At 49.3% G+C, this 19,032-nt stretch overlaps 1 protein-coding gene across 2 annotated transcripts in view; it reads left to right on the forward strand.

Moving 5' to 3' along the window:
* PLXNC1 (plexin C1) overlaps positions 1–19,032 on the forward strand; it is a 160,564-nt gene that overhangs the window by 120,031 nt on the left and 21,501 nt on the right. For both annotated transcript variants that reach the window (XM_079773938.1, XM_079773939.1), the window contains exons 21-23: positions 1,892–2,038; positions 16,215–16,392; positions 18,353–18,456. In XM_079773938.1, coding sequence (XP_079630064.1) covers positions 1,892–2,038; positions 16,215–16,392; positions 18,353–18,456 — 429 coding nt within the window. The remainder of the gene's footprint in view (positions 1–1,891; positions 2,039–16,214; positions 16,393–18,352; positions 18,457–19,032) is intronic.

Here is a 19,032-nt window from a genome sequence, read left to right on the forward strand (position 1 = left end):
AGCCCTCAGCAGGTATGACTAAGCCAGACCTTGTGTTCGGAGGTGACAAAGAAACCGCAGGGCTCCGTGGTTTCCTAAGCCCGCCTCGGAGTCCCCTAAGTAGGTGTTAACACAACAGGTGCCCAGGCCTTAGCTCGAGAGAGTCTGGGTGTGTAGGTTTAACGTAGGGCCCAAGCACCAGATTTTTTTACAAGAGCCCCCAGGAATTCTGCTGATGAGCATCCGGGTTATTACCCTGTTTGTGAGCAGCAGTGTAAGACGAGATACTACTTATTCCAGTCTAGCCGCCCCTGGAAGAATTCCTTTGAGTCCACAACAGCCCAGGAACGCCCACCTGGCCCCTGACTCCAGCCTTTGTGATCACCTCCGGCGCCTCCCCAGGGCAGCACCCCATCTCCTCTGTGGGCACCTCCAGCCCCTCACCTGGACACCACCCCGCCTCTGATGTGCTGGAGGAAAGGAGAAGCAGAGGTTCTAGGTCTGCGGTCAGGACATTACCCAAGAGGGCGGAGGGGAAGAGAAGAGAGCAGTGTGGTTGTGGACCACGAAATAAAGGAAGTTTCTCAAAGGAATTTAAATGCCGTGCACTAGTTCCAACCCTGTCTCCACCTGGGGAATTTTTGAACATCCCTCCTCTGTCCTACAGTCACGAGGAGACTCGGGATGTTGCAGCAGGGGAGACAGAAGGGATAAGGGAAGCCCGCTGGTGTGTCCGGGCAGAAGGGGCAGGAGGAAGCCCCGGGGAGGGCTCATGCCGTTGGAGTAAGTCTAAAGGATGGGATGGGGTGGAGGGACCCGGGAGACTTAAAAGAAGTCTCGGTTTACGTGTTCAGGGGGAAGCAGGGGAGCGGTCCATGGATGCTCCTTTCAAAGCCAGACGCAGTGGCCGGAAAGCTTGGCTTCGTAAACCGGTGCTTCGAGCCCTGGTCACGTGGCTGGCTTTTCGTCGTCACGAAGGCAGTCTGACTTCCTGGGTCTGGCCCTGCTCTTCCTCCCCCACATATTCTGGTTAATGTCCGTTGCTCATAGAGGGTTTATTTTTTAGCAAAGGCTGCAGCAGGGCAGAAGGCACAAGCTTCCCCTTGGACTGCCCCGACTCCATCTGACCACAAAGTAGCTACAAACTTGAGGCATTTCAGCAACAGCAGGGTGGCAGCCCCGGTCCAGGAGAAAGTGCACGTGGCAGAGTGTGGAGAAAGGAGCCATCAGGAGGTTTGGTAAAAGCCTTAGAGCTTGCGGTTGGCTCCGGTCCAGGGAAAGGTGGTGACACACTTGTGGCCCCGCCCGGCAAAGGTGCCCGGCGGGACTGCGCGCTGGGCTGGGACCGCACGGGACTGGCCCGCGGGGCTGCAGGAAGGCTGCCTCCTGTCTGACTGAAGCCCCTTCCCTCCCTTTTCTGTTAACACCGAAAAGCAGTCTTCTTGGCAGATGTCTAAAATGTTCTTACGTTTATTCTAGTTACCAAGGCTAATTATTGGGAATTTTTTAAAAGCCATTTATTTTCAGTTTTTCTTTTAAAAACAGGCAATTAAATAGGAATGTATACAAAGGTTAAACTCCGCATCTACTGAGTGTTCTTAGGGACATCCAGCTGATGAGCATAGGTCTGCACACAGAGGCGTCAGCAGACAAGAGTGCGCCACCCCGCACGCACTTCACGTGGCTGTCCACTGCCTGCACATGTGCACATGTGTGTGTGTGTGTGTGTGTGTGCGCGCGCGCGCCCTCAGTCCTAAGTGGAGGAGTATGTATTTCCTGGGAGTTTCCTTTGGTTGTTAGAAAACACTGCCTCCTGTCTCCTGTGGTACCGCCATAAACTGAAACTTTAATTCTTTGGAAAGTACAGTGGGTTCCACAGAAAGCTAACTGTCACGTTTGTATCTTTTCCAAGGAGACTGTTGGAGAGCCCTTCTATTTGTTGGTGACGACTTTAAACCAGAAAATAAACAAGGGTCCCGTAGATGTGATCACGTGCAAAGCCCTGTACACCCTTAACGAAGACTGGCTGCTGTGGCAGGTCCCGGAGTTCAGCACTGTGGTATGTGTGTGCGACCCTCCCATCCGGACTCGGGAAGACATCTGGCTGGGAATTGGAGGGTGGGTGGCGACTGGGGCGTCATTTAAAATGAACAGATACCATTCCTATTTCTGGGAGGTTTCACACGTTTAGTCGGTTTAAAACAGTAGTTGATAAAATATTAACATGTATTCACATAATAGATTTTAATTACTTGGGTTGGGGGAGAAAGTCTTGTAATGATGCCTGGGGTACTCATCAATTTCCAAAGATTTTAATATCAGGATTGCTTACAGCTTTCAGCATCGTCAAAGGAAATGTAAAGTACTCCCCATTCAGCACTTACAATTGCCATGAAATTTCTCAAACAGCTCTGCTCTGCAAAACAATGTGTGAAGATATATTTCAGCCAAATTGAGGCCGTCTTCTTTTAGAACGTTAACACAAGACAAATCCCACTGTACTCCCCATGCAACATGATGGCCTTACTTTATTTTCTTGGATTATTTACAAATGTTTGGTGTCATGCACTTAATGTTCTGTGATATTGTGGTTATTTTTGGAGGAAAGCTGTAAATCACTCCAGGAAGATGAGTGCCTGGCTGCTGGAGGGTTTTTCCCATCTGCGAACTTCCTTTTCACCCTCCCCGCCCCACCCACCCCCTTCCCTTCCTAAAGGGAGAGGGACTAGTTTCTTGCACATACAGAAATTTTAGAGAATCAAGCATGGCAAGTATCTCCAAAATTACTTAGGAATATCCTGTACTTTTCTGTTAATAGAGACGTGGGAAAGAGATTGCTGTGTTTTGGTTTGATCTTTAGCTGTATGGAGACTCTGGGCTGCTTCACAATCTCATTAGTGGAGAAGCAGGAAAAAGTTACAGTGAGGTTTTGGAATCACTCAGTGAGGGGCTGAGTCTCCTGTGGCTTTGCTCTGCATGGTGAGCGCAGCGGTGTCATCCTGGAAGAATTCATCCCCTAATTGGACAAGGCACCACGTTGCTGCAGACTGAGTTATGGCTATGTTTTCTGGTGGGAGAATAGTCCACAGATCAGCTGTTTCAAGTTCTCGGTCACTGGAAGATATAGCTCACCCTCCACTGAAGATGGCACCACGAGCACCCAACCGCCATCCACAAGGCGGAAAGCTGAGCAGAAAGTCGAGGGTTCTGTTTTCTGTCTGTACACCCTCTGCATGGGAGAGGCAGTGAGGTGCAGTGGTTTTCAAGCTTTAGAACCATTTAGATCAAGCACGTCAAACCCAAAGGCTAACACGGGCCAAATAAACAAGGTTTAAATCTATGTGGGCCACAAAAGAACAAAAGCTTCAATTTTCATAGAAACATAGGTTTATTTCGATAGAGACATGCTGAATACAAAGGGCTGAAATAAATGAGTAATCGTTAACATAAAATAATAGAACATTTTAATAAAAATTAATATTTTTCTTGAACATTAACTTACCAGACACTGAATAACTGCACCAATTAATAAGCATAATGCAAATAAACCTATTTTTCTTGTTCTCCAAAAGCTAAATATTTCCTGTTGCACGCACCAAACAACTCAGTACAAGACTAATGACGTGGCAATCGGCTGCTAAAATTTTCGCTGCTAGTATTAGTGGAGAGAAATGGAGATCATGATCATGGTGCCTGCCTGTGTATAAGGCATGTAAGGGAAATGAATGCAACACGATTATAGTAATCAGTCATTAGTGAACATTGTAGTTCATTATTAATAACTAGAGGCCCAGTGTACAAAATTTGTGCACAGAGGGGGGTCCCCTCAGCCCAGCCTGCACACTCTCCAATCCGGGACCCCCAGGATCAGGCCTAAACCGGCAGTCGGACATCCCTCTCACAATCCGGGACCACTGACTCCTAACTACTCACCTTCCTGCCTGCCTGATCGCCCCTAACTCCCCCCCTGCCAGCCTGTCACCCCTAACCACCTCTGCCTGCTGGCCTGATCACCCCTAACTGCCCCTCCTGCCAGCCTGGTTGCCCCCAACTGCTCCCCTCCACTGGCCTAGTCACCCCCAACTGCCCCCCTGCCAGCCTGGTTGCCCCTCACTACCCCCCTGCTGGCCTGGTTGCCCCTAACTGCCCCCCTTTGCCAGCCCGGTTGCCCCCAACTGCCCCCCTCTGCCAGCCTGGTCACCCCTCACTGACCCCCCTGCTGGCCTGGTCACCCCACGCAGCCTGCTGTTCGGTTGTTACTGTGAGGGCATTCTGACCAATTTGCATATTACCCTTTTATTAGTATAGATTATGTATAACAGGATATTGTAAAAATTAAGTTACAAATTTTTTATTAAAACGTTTCTTACATACCGTTATATTGGCTGGGCTGCAAAAATATTTGTTGTGGGCCACATGTGGCCCCATGGGCTGTGAGTTTGACATGCTTGATCTAGAGAGCTTAGGAAACACCAATTACAACCGGAGTTTCTAAGTCAGTAGATACAGGGTGTGGCCTGAGGGTTTGCACTTCTAAACAGCTCCCTGTAGGACCACATGTGGAGAACTATTGGAATAGTGGTTCAGAGCCCTGACTTTCAGAGCCAGGCACATTTGGATCCTGCCTCTGCTGCTGGCTAGCTGTGTGACATTCGGCAAGTTTCAAAACCTCTCTGTGCCTCAGTCTCCTCATCTGTAAAATGGAGATCATGATCATGGTGCCTGCCTGTCTCATGGGTTGTTGTGAGGACTACAAGAGTCTGTATTCTGTAAAACCCTTAGAACATTGCCCAGCATGTGAGTGCTATTTAAAGCTTTATTAAGTTTAATTCACATCTCTTTGGGTGCTTGTCAGAAAATCAGATCCAGGTAGACCAATGCCCGGGTCTTTCGTTGGGACTGATTATATCAGAGTCTCTGGGGATGGAGAACCCCACTGGCATCTTGGAGATCAAAAGATGAGCTTTGATCCAGGCCTGTTGTCTCTGCTTCCACCGATCCTGAGTTTGTCTTCACACCCAGGGCCTTGGTCCTAAACCTGAAGATGTTTGTGCTTTTACTTTGAAACATTTTAGAGGCCCCGCAGGTTCCCAGAGAGACATACTTGCAAGTGAATATAGGTCAGGGAATCTAGCAGTAATTTACTTTCATGAAAACATGAACCCCAACAGGAAGGCGAGGAAGAAGATGGGGTTGGGAGTAGGGGGGCGTCAGATGCCTGAAGCAGCTTTTGAGATTTGAGTCCCTCTTAATGCTTTCCATCTGAACACTTTTTCTTTTCATTTTGAAACATTATTTATTTCACAGTCGATTAAAGCCATGTGTTTCTGATTTGTTAACACTCAACTCATCATCAAAGTGTTTCCTGATGTTGAAGAAACTCATGTCGACTCTTGGGTTCTTTTTCCCTTTATCGCCCCTGGGAAAAAGACTAATGGAAAATTATGATTTTAAGATAGCCACGTAAATCTTTCTTTTCAAATAGGGATTTGCCATCAGATGTCTAGAGTTGAAGCTGGAAAGGGGTGGGCCACTTCTTTCTAGGGGCCTTGCCTTTGACCGTGAACACGAGTGCCTTTTATTGGCTCTGCCCAGCCTCTCTTTCATGGGGGACGATTGTCCTAGAAGCTCCTGAGAAATCACGTGATCTGGTCTATGCTTGTGTGACAAAATGTTAGCAGGAGGTCAATATAAAAAATGTAAAGTTTTTCATTTCCTGTCAGGCAAGTTCCCCAGCTTTAACCATCATATCTCACTGCTCCCTCCTCCCCTCGTTCTCACTTTAACCCACCTCCCTGGCAGGTACACCCCGTGGTTTGAAGCCTTGATTTTCTCAGTTTGCCTGAGGTGGTTTAAGTAATTGAAAGTCAGGGTGTGCTGAGCACACTGGGGTGAGTGTGTGTGTAAATTCCCTCCAGGAAGAAAAGTCAGAGGGACCCAGAGCAGCCCCTGACCACGTGCAGCGCCGGCTGGTGCCATGGCAGAGACACGTGGAAAAGAGGCCCCGAACTCCTACTTGGCTAAATGCTCAGAAACACAGCGCCTCATATAACAGCCTAAACATGAGGTTTCACGCCTCTAAGATTAGGATGTGTTCCGCCTGAGGTGTGGGGTGTTTTCTAGAACACAGAGACACCCTGCCAATTTCTCCTACAAGAAATCGTTGTCCTAACAAATGGGTTCCGGGAAGTGATTCTATGTTCCCTGCATCCTGGGAGGAAAACGCCTCTGTCTTTTCTCAAATCTAAGAAAAGGCTCGTGGTCACACTTACTCTGGTGCCATCCTTCTCCACCACGGCTGGTGGTCAGTGAGGCGGCCCGGCCCCCGCAGGCTGGCATCCGCGGAGGTTAGCAGCCGCGGGATCGGAGTCTTCCCCTGCTACCCAGGGATTCGGATTCGACAGCTGGAAGAGGAACAAACCTGCTGCTCTGTGGCTTTCCCTCCTTCTCGAAGTGTTAGGCACAGTCAGCTGTTGTTGCTGGAGAAGCGTGGGCCCTGAGCGCTCTGTCACAGGGATGCTCGCCGAGCAGATGGGCTGGAACTTCGGGGCAGCGAGTGAAGACTTGAGGGGTTCAGTTCCAGGAAAGTGTGCCACAGGGGAGAAATGAGGAAGAGATGAGGAAAGCCAATAACTCGTGGCAAGTGTGCTGAATTAGCAAGCGAAGGTTGACTTGTAATCAAAGTTAGGCGAGAAATTGTCTTTTGAGCTCTTGCGCCCAGGCGATGAGCCTGCCAGTGGCTGCAGCAGAGCGACGGCATCGGCCCAGCCCGGCAGCGGCGCCTTCGCGTCTCTGCGAGCGGGTCTTTAAGATTATTAGAAGTTCTTGAAAAAGCACGGACACGTGCCTGCAGAAATCTTAATGCCTCGACTCTGATTTATGAAAGGTTAATAGCAGCCCACAGCAGTCTGTCTTTCCCCCCTCGTAGTTTCCGTGTTGGGGGTAATCAAGTTTAATAAAATACTTCACATATAGCGGGCTCTAGCTATCTCTAGCAAGAACTCCTCATCTCCATCCTTCCTTTACCACGGCGGCTGTCCCCACCCTCCCCAGCTCCGGGTGTTCCATTTAGTGTGTCCTTCCAGAAGATTCATTATCCCTGTAATTAAACAACCCACTGTCCCGATTAAGTCATTCCCTCTTACTTCAATTGCATCCCATTGTTCATTAAGTCCTGATGTTTGCACTCCAGCAACCTTGTTTTTAATACTCCTAGCATTTGTGGGGAAACAGTGAAGTTAATTAACAGTTCTTGAGCTTTTTTTCCCTTTTTCTCTCCACCGTAGTGCAAATCATTTTCATTATGACTTGCGATAATACTGAAACCATTACTAACTTCATAGTTACTGTTCTGAGCTTCCTGATCAAGGAAGTGAAACCATTTTTTGTAATCATTTTAGATAAGTCATTCCCTCGTTGATGGCAAGCAGTGGAAAATGAAAAATTAACGTTAAATGAGTGCCTTAAATGACTTCCCTCTTCATACTCTTCTCACGCCCATAATCATGGAACTAGAAAATATTCTCTAAATACAAAGAATTTAATTTTCTTCTTTATGGCGCAAGTTTGACTCTACTATTTCATTGTTAAGGGTCCTTATTTATACTTGTGCCCCTCAGAGAATGGTAACTTTCATAGCAAATCATGGTGGAGATGAGGCATATTTTAGATTTGTCTTTTCCTGCATTGTCAACATCAGCATTCCATTTGAAGTTACTATTACCTAGAGCAGGGGTCAGCAAACAACAGCCTATGTGCCAAACATGGCCCTGCTGCCTATGGTTATAAATAAAGTTTTATTGGAACGCAGCCCTGTCCATTCATTTACTATTGTCTATGGGTGTTCCTGTACAAATGCAGACTTGAGTAGATGTGACAGAGACCAAACAGGCTGCAAAATCTTAACTACTTACTATCTGGCCTTTTACAGAAAGTTTGCCAGCCCTAATCTAGAGCATGACGTAATAGAGAAAAAGAACTAGAATCCACCCTCCCACCAACCCAAGCGCCTCGGCCTCTTTCCTCTCCTGGGGACACAGCATAGAACTGCCCTGCCACTCTCCATTAGTCTGAAACTCAAACGTTGTCAAAAACCAAAAACTGAAAAACTCATATTAAACCTAAAATACTGAAGTCAATCATTTGAGGCTAAACCAGACAGATTCTCCCTTGATTCTAGCATGAACCGGTGTGAGCAAATGCTAGCAAGTATAGAAAAATTTGTGTGAGAAACTGAAATTTGACCAAGTCTCACCACTGACTTAAATTTTTTTCTTCAAAATGGAAAAGGCCTTTCTCCCTTATTCTGTCAGGCCAAGTGACTTGATCCAGGAAGCTTGGGGTTTTCCATCTTTGGTGGGACAGGAGAGAGAGGGGAGGGAGGAGAGGGAGGGGAGGGAGGGGAGGCCCGCAGGCAAGAGCAGCATTGCAGGCCGGGTTGTCCCAGGGCCGCGGCTCCAGCTTGAGAAAAACCTCAGGTCAGAAGCTTCTCTGGGACTCACCCTTTTAACTCTGAGCTCACGCTGCTTCTGCTGCACTTCTGAGAGGCTCACTGTCTCTCTCTCTTGCTCGCGCCCTCTCTCTCTCTCTCTCTCTCTCTCTCTCTCTCTCTCTCTGTCTGGTATAAAAACCAGACATTCCTCGTGACCTTTAGTTGGCTCTGAAATGATACTAGAAATATATTTTATAGGTTTTGTTTAATGAAAGTAATTATTGGCTTAAGACCTTTTATGATAAAGTTGCTAGTTTGTAACAAATTGTTTTAAAATTACTTCCTAGGCATTATAAGGAATTTCAGGAAGGATGAAGCAACATCCCTGCCCTTCTTAGCCAGGAATATGGTTGAGGAGTATATGAAGTAGCTGGATCACCCTTTCCCCCAAAAGGGTGGGGAAAATGTGTGAAAAATGCCTCTTCCCCTGCTTTCAATTCTTCCTCCAGCCACCTGCAGCCTTCTCTTTCTACCTTGGTATCTGAAACCCCCATGTTGTGTGAAGGGCTGCTGGGCAAAGCTGCTGGTGAGCCAGGAAGGGGGTTGTATGACCAGGTGCTGTGTGGTCAGTGCAGGAGGTGAGTTTTGGAGTCTGACCTTCTTGGGTGTGAATCTGGGCTCAGCCACTTTACTCACTGGCAGTGTGACCTTGGGCGAGTCACTCAACTTCTCTGAACCTATTTCCTTATCTGTAAACAGGTGGTCATAAAACCTAACCTTGTACATTTACTATATCAGAAAATAATGTGTGTAAGATGTCTAGTCGTGCCGCCCAGCACAGTGTAGGTGCTTATCCTATATAATAAAAGCATAATATGCAAATTGACCGAATGGCAGAATAACCAGTTGGGGAGGTGGGGCCAGCAAGCAGGCGGCACCAGGCCAGCCAAGGCGCATGCCAGTGGGCAGAGGGAGGGAATGGTGATGGGGGGGCAGCGACCAGTAACAGTGGAGGGGTGATGGGGGGAGGCCAGCACTGTCCCCTGATCGGCCTATCCGGTCTCCTCCCACAGAGGGAGGCTGGGGGGCAGCGGCGGAGTGATGGGGGCGGTACCATCCCCTGATCGGCCTTCCTGGTTGCCTCCTACAGAGGGAGGCCAGACTACAGCTTAGGCCCGCTCCCCCAGGGACATCAGTAGGACATCCCCTGAGGACTCCCAGACTGTGAGAGGGCACAGGCCGGGCTGAGCTTCCCCGCCCCCCGCCCCCGCCCCCCCGGCCCCAACAATGCACGAATTTTTGAGCACCGGGCCTCTAGTTTTTCTTATCTGAGCTTTTCGTCTTATTAACTCTTAAGGTCTGCTAAGCAGAAAGTATCCCCTTACCATTCTTTCTGGTTGGTTGTTTATTGATGACTAGAGGCCCGGTGCACAAGATTCATGCACTCAGGGGGGTCCCTCAGCCTGGCTTGCACCCTCTCGCAGTCCGGGGGAGTCGGCCTAAGCTGCAGTTGGACATCCTTAGTGCTGCTGCGGAGGCAGGAGAGGCTCCTGCCACCGCCGCTGTGCTCGCCAGTCGTGAGCCTGGCTTCTGGCTGAGAGGCAGGAGCGCACTGACCACCAGGGGGAAGCTCCTGCGTTGAGTGTCTGCCCCCTGGTAGTCAGTGCACATCATAGCAACCAGTCATTCGGCCGTTTGGTCGATTTGCATATTAGCCTTTTATTATATCGGATGGGGAATGCAGCAAGTTGGTTAGCTGAATCCATTGTAATTAAAAGCATATGTTACTATTCAAAATGTTACCCGTAACTCCTGTATCTGGGCATTTACAACCCAGGACAGACACATCCCATTGGGCAGATGTGAACAGGAGACCACAATATAAACTTGAGCAACTGCCACCTGAAGGGGCTGGTTTATGACATGGTACAAAAGGGCCTTACAGTCTGGTCTTGCTCTGGGTTCTGGGCCAAGCGTCTTCCAAATAGCCTTGCCCTTGTAATAACCCTTCTTTGCAAGAGGCGTGTTCCTGAATCCATTAGCATGTGGTTCTGCTGCAAGAAATGGAGACCCAAGATACCTGTGGCTTAAGCAATAGAGAAGTTTATTTCTCTCCCACTTGAAGCTCTGGGGCGGGCATCCCAACACTGGTGGGCGCCTCTACTCTGGGACATCCTCGCAGACCCAGGCTCCTTCTCTCTCATGTCCTCAGGTCACCTCATGGTCTAAGGGGTTCGCTCACCCCCCAGCCTCCTTCCACATTCCAGCCAGCAGGACGTAATCTGGACTATAGAAAGGGGGACAGGTGGTCACAGCTGTCTTTTAAGACAGTTTCCCAGAGACTGTCACAGAGCATACCCCCTTACTCTCATTGGCCAGACTTCACCACATCATTGGGAAAGCTCGTCTTTATTCTGGGCAAACATGAGCTCCATCAAAATGCCTCTGGGTGCTTCAGGTTGAGCAGGTTCATGCCAAGCCAAGGTGAGGAGGCAGAGCCGCCCCGACCAAGCGGTCCGTGTCCACCCTGTCTGCTCCGATGGCACTTACTGAGGACCTCAGGCAGATTGGGACTGTGCTTAGACGTTAATTGCCTTATGGACCTTCTGGCTTCCAAGTTAAGAGTATGGGCATATCCTGGTTATGACATCACCAGCTGTGCAATCTTGGACACATTTCTAAACTTCTCTGTGCCCCAGTATCTTCAACCATTAGGTTGATAATAGTGCCCACTTTATTGAGCTGTTGTGAGGATTAAATGAATTAGCAAAGCATTTTAGACAATTCCCAGTACATGGTAAGTGCTCAGTAGTGCCGGCTATTATTTTTAGACACCTAAAACCTTATTAGAAGGAAGTGTTCTCTTCTTCACCTTTTGTTTCTATACTAGTAAATAGTACAAGGCTTCTCTCTCAGATAGCAGGTGGTGGTTTTGGAAATGCAAACAGGGTTCTTCAAGTCCTCCACCCTCTCTTCTACCCAAAGGAATTGAGATTCTTTAACTAGACTTCCTGACTTAGTAGCTGCATAAAAGATTGAAGATTGCTGCTCACCAGTTTAATTAGAGTTGAAGCCAAGCATATCAATGGTTCAGAGGCTTCCTGATGTACTGCTGTACATGCAGCTTCTTTCCAGATGCAATTCAAATGTCTCTTCCTCCATGCAGCCTTCCCTGATTTCTCTCCCTTTGAAATCTCTCCTTTAAGCTAGAGGTAATATTTCTCTGAATCTTTAAAACTTCAACTATACCTACTGTTTCCTACCTGATATTGGAATTTGTTGTGTGTATCCCATCGTAGTTCTACCAGTTTTCAAATACTACTCAGGCAGGCTCAGTGCCAGGTTCTCCTTTGCATCATCTGCAGTGCCCTGCATATAGTAGATGCAAAGTAGATGATTGTCAGTAAATGGGTTTATCTGCCACACATCAACAAGGCCAGCTCTGTCAGTTTGGGTGTCTTAACTGTGAGTAAGAGAAAATTTGACTAACGGTGCCTGAACTAGTAAGAGCATGGAATTTCATTCTAATGCAGAAAGTCTGGAGGTCAGTAACCCCAAGCTGGTCTATCCACTCAGCAGTGTCAGGCTCTGAGTCACCATTTTCATGCTCCTGTAGGCCTTGCTTCCTAGTCACAAAATAGCGACCACAGCTCTAGGCACTGGTCTCCCCTTTTATTATGTCTCATTGGCCAGAATGGGTCACATGACTGATCTCCCGGTGAAAGAGAAGGCAGTTGCCACCAGTCTAACCTAGTCTGGGCCCAGTGCTGTCAACACCTGGCTTTTCTGAGCAAAGGAGGAGCGATTGCTGCTGATTGGACAAACAACCATATCTTTTGCCCAGGCTTTGCTGACACTTGCATGCCAAGGAAATAGGGAGAGTTAGAGAAGTTTCTCTTACCCGAAGGCTAGATTTCTGGTAAGGAGACAGGTCTACATTTTAGAGCACTTTAGCCTTCGGTGGGTATTAAAAATTAATCACCATCCCATAGATTTGGACCATGCTCAGTTTACAAAACATTTTCATATTTTGAAAGACTGGATCACCAAGTGTTTAAGATCACAGAGATAGAGTGCCTGCTTCACCGTGTTCTTGGTGGGTGACCTTGTGCAACTTACTTCACCTCTCTGTGCCTCAGTTTCTCATCTGTAAAATGGGAATCATGATAGACTGTGTGTCATAGGGTGGTTTCTGAAATTAATTTACATATATGAATACACGTCATTTACAATGGTGCTTGGCACACAGGAAGCACTCCTTAACTTGCTATTATTAGTTATTATTTATTCATTGCTTTCAGAGGAAGGGAGAGGGAAAGAGATAGAAACATCAGTGATGAGAATCATTGATCGGCTGCCTCCTGCACGTCTCCCACTGGAGATTGAGCCTGCAACCCTGGCATGTGCCCTGACCAGGAATCAAACCATGACCTCCTGGTTCATAGGTCAACGCTCAACCACTGAACTATGCCGATCTGGCTACTTGTTCTTACTCAGGAATCCCGTCACTCCTTGGAGATAGGAACAAGGAGAATTGTAAGGCTCAGAGTTGTTAGATGGCTCGCCCATGCGCCACAGCTGGAAGGAACGGGCCGGGGGCAGGCTGCCTCTGTGGGGGCCTCAGCCCCTGACGTTGCCCGACCCCTGACTTAGGGTGATCGAGCTGCACCTGGTGGCTGAATGTTGCTTCACAGGTGATGCTTTACTTCTCAGATAAAATGTGCATTAGACAATTCTGTGGGAATAAGCACTGCCTTGAGGCCCCTCCTACACCCAGCCCCTAGCAGGGAGGAGGGTACACGGGTCTGGAAGGGGAGCCGGAGAGTTGGCTCTCAGGGCCGGGCGGGGTGAAGCGGCGGGGCCCACTCTGAGCCTGACTACACGTACGCTTTAGGAAACTGCTGTTGAATAGTAAGTGTTAACAGCGTGAGAAATGAGCACAAATCCATTTGTGTCTGAATTTACTCTCAGAATTCCCTGTGGACTCTATACACTGTCATTTTCCCTATTTCCCCATCCAGCTGTGGAGGCAGCGCAGGTTCACATTATTTTACATCCAGTTAAGATTTCTTTTCCTTTTGGTTATGTTTTTAAGAACATTTATTGCCTACAAAGCGGTGTTTTTGTTAAAGACAATAGTGCCCTTTAGGTAGTCACACAGTGTTATTTCACAAATACCCATAAAACTGTTCAAGGGCTGGGCTTGCTGGAGCTCTGATCACAGGTGCTTTCTATTCTCCTTTATGTTTGGAAGCCTGTGAAATGCCTCACCACCGCCACCCCCCACGGAGCCCACGGGAGGGGACACTGGGAGACACGGGCAAGTCTGCGCAGACCTTAGCGGGCAGGCCTCGCATTTACCCTGCCGCCCCCTCCGAACCCCCATTTGTGCTGGGATCTAGCGTAGGACCTCACTCACAGCCTCAGCCAACACGGGGTCCCTGGGGGCTACAGGTGGGAGCAGGAGAGTGAGGGAGGAGGAGGGGAGGCCTGGGGGGCCCGTCACTCAGTGGTTCATGGCACCAACTCCTGGCTCTGCCACTTATGAGCTGTGTCCCTGGCACAAGTCACCTGGCCCCTCCGTGCCTCAGTTTCCTCGCTCTAAAATGAGGATGAGGATTATACATCTTCCCCAGGATCTTACGATTTTAAAAAAGAATGTCTTGAAATGCTCTTGGCAGGTTGTCTGGCCCCAGTAGGCCTCAGTAATGTTGCTAAACAAGGAGGCGAGGGAGCGGACTCTGGCCCGAGGCTTCGCCATGTCAGTTCCTTCCAGACAGCACCCCCGACAGCCAGCGGCCCTTCCGCCAGGCGCTCCCTGCCTGCCCTCCGATCCAGTACTTTGGGCTTTGTGGGCAGAGAGGTGTTCTCCATATCCTCCCAGGGCCCAAACATGGATGGATGTGCTCTGAGAGCAGGCAAGGGAGCAACTCGGGGCCAGGAGGAACTCACACAGGCCCGACTGAGCTCACTGCCAAACCTCAGAGCTCAGAGCCGCTGACTCAGAGTCCTGACTCCTGTGGTTAGGACTGGGCCGAAGTGTACTGATGCATAATAGGAATCAGGATTGTAGGGGCGAGATTTATAGGCAGTGACGAGAAGACACACTCCTGAGAGCCGCCCCAGAGTTCAGAAGCCCCTTGTCCATGTCATTGGTCCGCAAGTCGTATCATCCCAAGCACCCCTGAGCCAGGCATTGCTCGAGGTGCTACATTGGTTCATTCAGTCCATCGTCACAGGAACCCTGGGAGGCGCGGACTGTTGTCCTCACGTTGCTGGTGAGGAAACAGCTGCAGAGAGGTTACCAGCTGGCAGCATCCTCCTTCCTCCAACAGACACTGCGCTTGCGGTCCGAGTCCTGTGTGCGCAGCCACTCTCTGGTTCCAATGCCAATAGCAATAATTGCAATAAGTTACATGAAATGACTTATCCCTGTTATTATTACCCTCCAGCAGCCCGGCCCTGTGTCAGGCCCTTGACATGCATTATCTCATTTAGTCTTCATAACAACACTGGAAGGCAGGTACTGTTATTATACACACTTGAAAGTTGTTAACCCTAAGGATCCCCATTCTCCACATCATTTGTGTTTTTCTTTTTTTAAAACATTTTCAGCAGTTAATCATTGTATATTCCCTCATCACAGCCAGGCTCAAAAACGCTAAATAGGTGTGCATTTCACACCCTATCCAGGTCTTTTGACCCCTTGATTACCAAGGTGCCTTAGACTCTAAGCTGTATGCTATGCCAATTATACAATACCCTTAGCACGTCCGTGACTCAGTTTCCCCAAGGATCCGCAGTAAATAAACTTTGTTGTTTTTGATATGTCTGTTTGTTCTTAGACAAAGTCAACCTGAAATTGCTCTTCAATTAGATTGGAAACATTCCTGGCTTGATGTTGTCACACATTCACAAAGGCCTTTCTTCCCCCATTCGTCTGAGTCTTCTTTCTTTCTTTTTTTTTTTTTTTTTAATATATTTGTATTGATCTCAGAGAGGAAGGGAGAAGGAGAGATAGAAACATCAGTGATGAGAGAGAATCATTGATTAACTGCCTCCTACATGCCCCACACTGGGGAGCAAGCCCCAACCCAGGCATGTGCCCTGACTGGGAATCGAACCGTGACCTCCTGGTTCATGGTTGGACGCTCAACCATCGAGCCAGGCAGTTCGTCTGATTCTTGCTGCACTGGGAGAATGCTGACTGACAACACGTTAAGTAATGGCCCTGAAATGTAAAGTAATTAATGCCCAGATATAGCACAGGGTGGGCATCTCAGTGTTTTAATGAGGGCTCGGGAAACAGTGTGGAGGGGGCGCTGAGTGTTACCATAATTAATGCTGCATATTAAAAAGTGACCTCTTCCCCCTGGGCAATACAGGGCCCGTGCAACCTTTCCCGTCACCTGCAACCTCACTCCTGGGACTCTGTGGTTCTGTTCATAAGAAGATAATCACCAGTCAGCCCTCATCTACTGTGGAAACAAGTTTTTAAATTTATTTTTGAGGATGAAATTAGAAATCACCATTTTTAGAATATTTATGAGTATATATAGTTTACTCTCAGATGTATGTATTCAATACATGCTCTAAATGAGAGTTTTAACTTTCTGTTTTCCTTTTCATTATCCCTGAAAAGAATGGGTTGTGGGGAAAAGGTTAGAGTATGATGCAGTGCGGTGGCTGCTAATGTGCCATTGGCGGTATTGGTAGGACTCGCCGAGTTCGTGTCTTTTAGGAGTGAGTGCCTTTCAGATTGCAGTTACCTAATGGACTTGAAACCCTGTTTATATTCTCGCAGGCGTTAAACGTCGTCTTTGAAAAGATCCCGGAAAACGACAGTGCAGATGTCTGTCGGAATATTTCAGTCAATGTTCTTGATTGTGATACTATAGGCCAAGCCAAAGAAAAGATTTTCCAAGCATTCCTCAGCAAAAACGGCTCTCCTTATGGACTTCAGCTGAATGAGATTTGTCTTGGTAAGGCGATGCGGGACTGTTTGTCCCAGGCCCCTGGTGAGCACCCCGCTCCCCACCTCGCTCCCTGCCCCCAGCTGGAAGCTTCCATCCGCTGACACTTATTTGGCCTGTAGGTGTGAACCCCGTGCCCTCCCTCTGTCTGTACCGCGTTTCCTGTTGGCATTTGATTTGTTTGTTTGATACCGAGTGTGTCATTAGCGGGGGGCTCAGACTCGGGTTGCCAGCTCCAGCGCGTAGAAAGGTCATCTTCCTCTCTGCTAATCTCGTCCTGCACTAAGTGCCTCCTCCGCCCTCCCCCAGCACCAGCAGCATCTGCTGTGAATTCATTTTCGGGCTCTATTGGTACACTGCAAAGGAGAGCATATGCGTGAGGGGGCTAGCAGGGCTCCACTTCACTCAAATGTTCATCAACATTGTAAAGTGGAGCTGCACGCAGCCCTAGTGGGAGACTGTCATGGGATTTTACAGCAGATAACGGGACAGGAAAGAAGAGTGAAATCACAGCAGTGACAGACAGCCTAGCAAGGTTCCTCTCCCCTTCATGTGCAGTTGTAGCCTCGACTAAGCAAACAATTAAAACCACCCCACCCCACCCTCCCAGTCAGACCTGCTAACACACAGGCCAGTGAGAGAGGCCCGGGACAGGGTCTGCAAATTTGAATGAAACAGGTAAACATGTAGCCACCACGTGACCCGGCTGGAAAGAAAGCAGGGTCCAGAGGCACCTCTCTGCCTCCCTCCTGTTGGCTGTCGTTGCATGGACTGTTGGGCACTTGAAGACCTATTTAGCTCCTTGGTTAGGGGCAGGGTCAAAGGGCAGCTCCGCCAGGAAACGGGACCAGGACCATCAGCGTCCTTGCCCTGAGCCTGCCTCTCGCACAGGGGTGGCCCTGACTGCAGAGGAGAGGACACGGAGCCAGGTGGTGGTGGTCTTCCCACGGGTCCCGGCTCTGCGCCCACCCGGTGCTCCTGGCTCCTGATGGGGAAGGCAGGGAGCGGGACAAGCCAGCGGGAAGCTTCCCGAGGCGTCTGGTGGGAATGGGACTCCGCGCCAGCAGGCAGGCTCTGCCAGGCTGCTGATCTCCCTGCTCCGGGGCTGGCCTCAGAACCCTGAGCAGAGCCGGAGAGGCCAGCCGTTAGAGTGCATTGGAAGCAGCGAGGTCAGGCCCCATGCAGACGCTCCCAAACTCAGATGCTCAAGGGCAGGAAGTATAAACACGGTGGGCCTGCCTGCCTGCCTGGGACAACAGGAAATGGTGGGGCCTGGCCTAAGGGGGAAAGACAGGCCATCTAGGGGGCAGTGCCACTTAGCTGCCGCCGACGGTGGGCCTGTAGGGTCCGTGTTGCCAGATGGTCCCGTTTTTTAAGAGAGAAAGCAGATTCCAAGTTTTTATGTGCAACATCCCAGTCATTAAATGTTAGTGCTGAATTGTCATTAATATAATAAGTAAAACATGGTGCAGGTTCACAAAAAGAGAAAACACACATCTGTGGGCCACATTCTGACCCCAGGGCACAAGTTGGCAGCTCCCTGATGGTGTTTGAGCCCTGAATTTTGGGGCATTAGCCCAGCAGCACCCCCACCCAGGGGCCTACAGAAGACGGTGCCTGCTGTGAGCGCAGACGCGTGGGTGAGCCTGCAGATTGGTTTGGGAGTCTTCTGAGGAGCTCGTCCCTCTCAGGCGTCACTCTCTTCATTTGGCCTCACTCCCAGGCCGAGCCCCAGAGGAACAGCTTCAGGGGAAAGTGGTCTTACAAGTCAGGCCTAAACATAAAACCAAAACAACAAAACTCAGGCTACTGGTCTGGCTGATCCATCTCTAAACCGTCAAAGACATATTTCGCACTTTATTAAGTTGAATCTGTTTACAAAAAATATTTGCAAAAGTGACAGGGCAGCGCTTACAATTTCTCAGTCCTTTCAAAAGCGCACAAAACTCTCTTTCTGGCCTTTCTCCAGAGCTTCAGGTGGGCACGCGGCAGAAAGAACTCCTGGACATCGACAGCTCCTCCGTGATCCTGGAAGACGGCATCACCAAGCTCAACACCATCGGCCACTACGAGGTAAGCACCAGGCTCAGCCCCCACGTTCCCTTCCTCACCGCCGAGCCCGACTGGATGAGCTCATCCCTGGTACCTTGTACATTCTTTTCAAAAATGACGGGGCGCCCAGCCACTTTCTGGAATAGTTTGGGGCAGAGGTTTTCCTCAGCTGCTCGTTTGGCAGAGCCATGAATTACTGCTTCCTCCGGGTTCCGCGCTCCCAGGCTTTGCCTTCCAGTGAGCCGATCGCTCTCCATCCTGCAGTTCAGGTGAGAAACTCCACCTTTACAAGTCTCTGGCCTCTCAAAGCTGGCTCCTCAGCAGAGCCCTAGAGGCGTCATTTAGCTTGACAAAGCCTCCCGCTCTCCAGTGTCCGTGGCAGACCACGGGCGGAGTCCTTTTTTCTGAAGAAGCTCTGCATGTCCTGTCTGTGACAGTGAGCGATACCGCCTTTGGCCCCTGAGCCACCTGCTAAGGGAGGGTCCATGTGGGTGAGGGGCAGACGTGCCCGCTCAGAGACCTGAGTGCTAGAGACGCCGACACAGAACAAGAGAGAGGGGGCAGGGAAGGTTCCTGAACACACTGGGATATTGGGAG

The sequence above is a fragment of the Cnephaeus nilssonii genome (genome assembly GCF_951640355.1).
Source record: "Cnephaeus nilssonii genome assembly, chromosome: 6".
In the NCBI taxonomy this organism is placed as follows: domain Eukaryota; kingdom Metazoa; phylum Chordata; class Mammalia; order Chiroptera; family Vespertilionidae; genus Cnephaeus; species Cnephaeus nilssonii.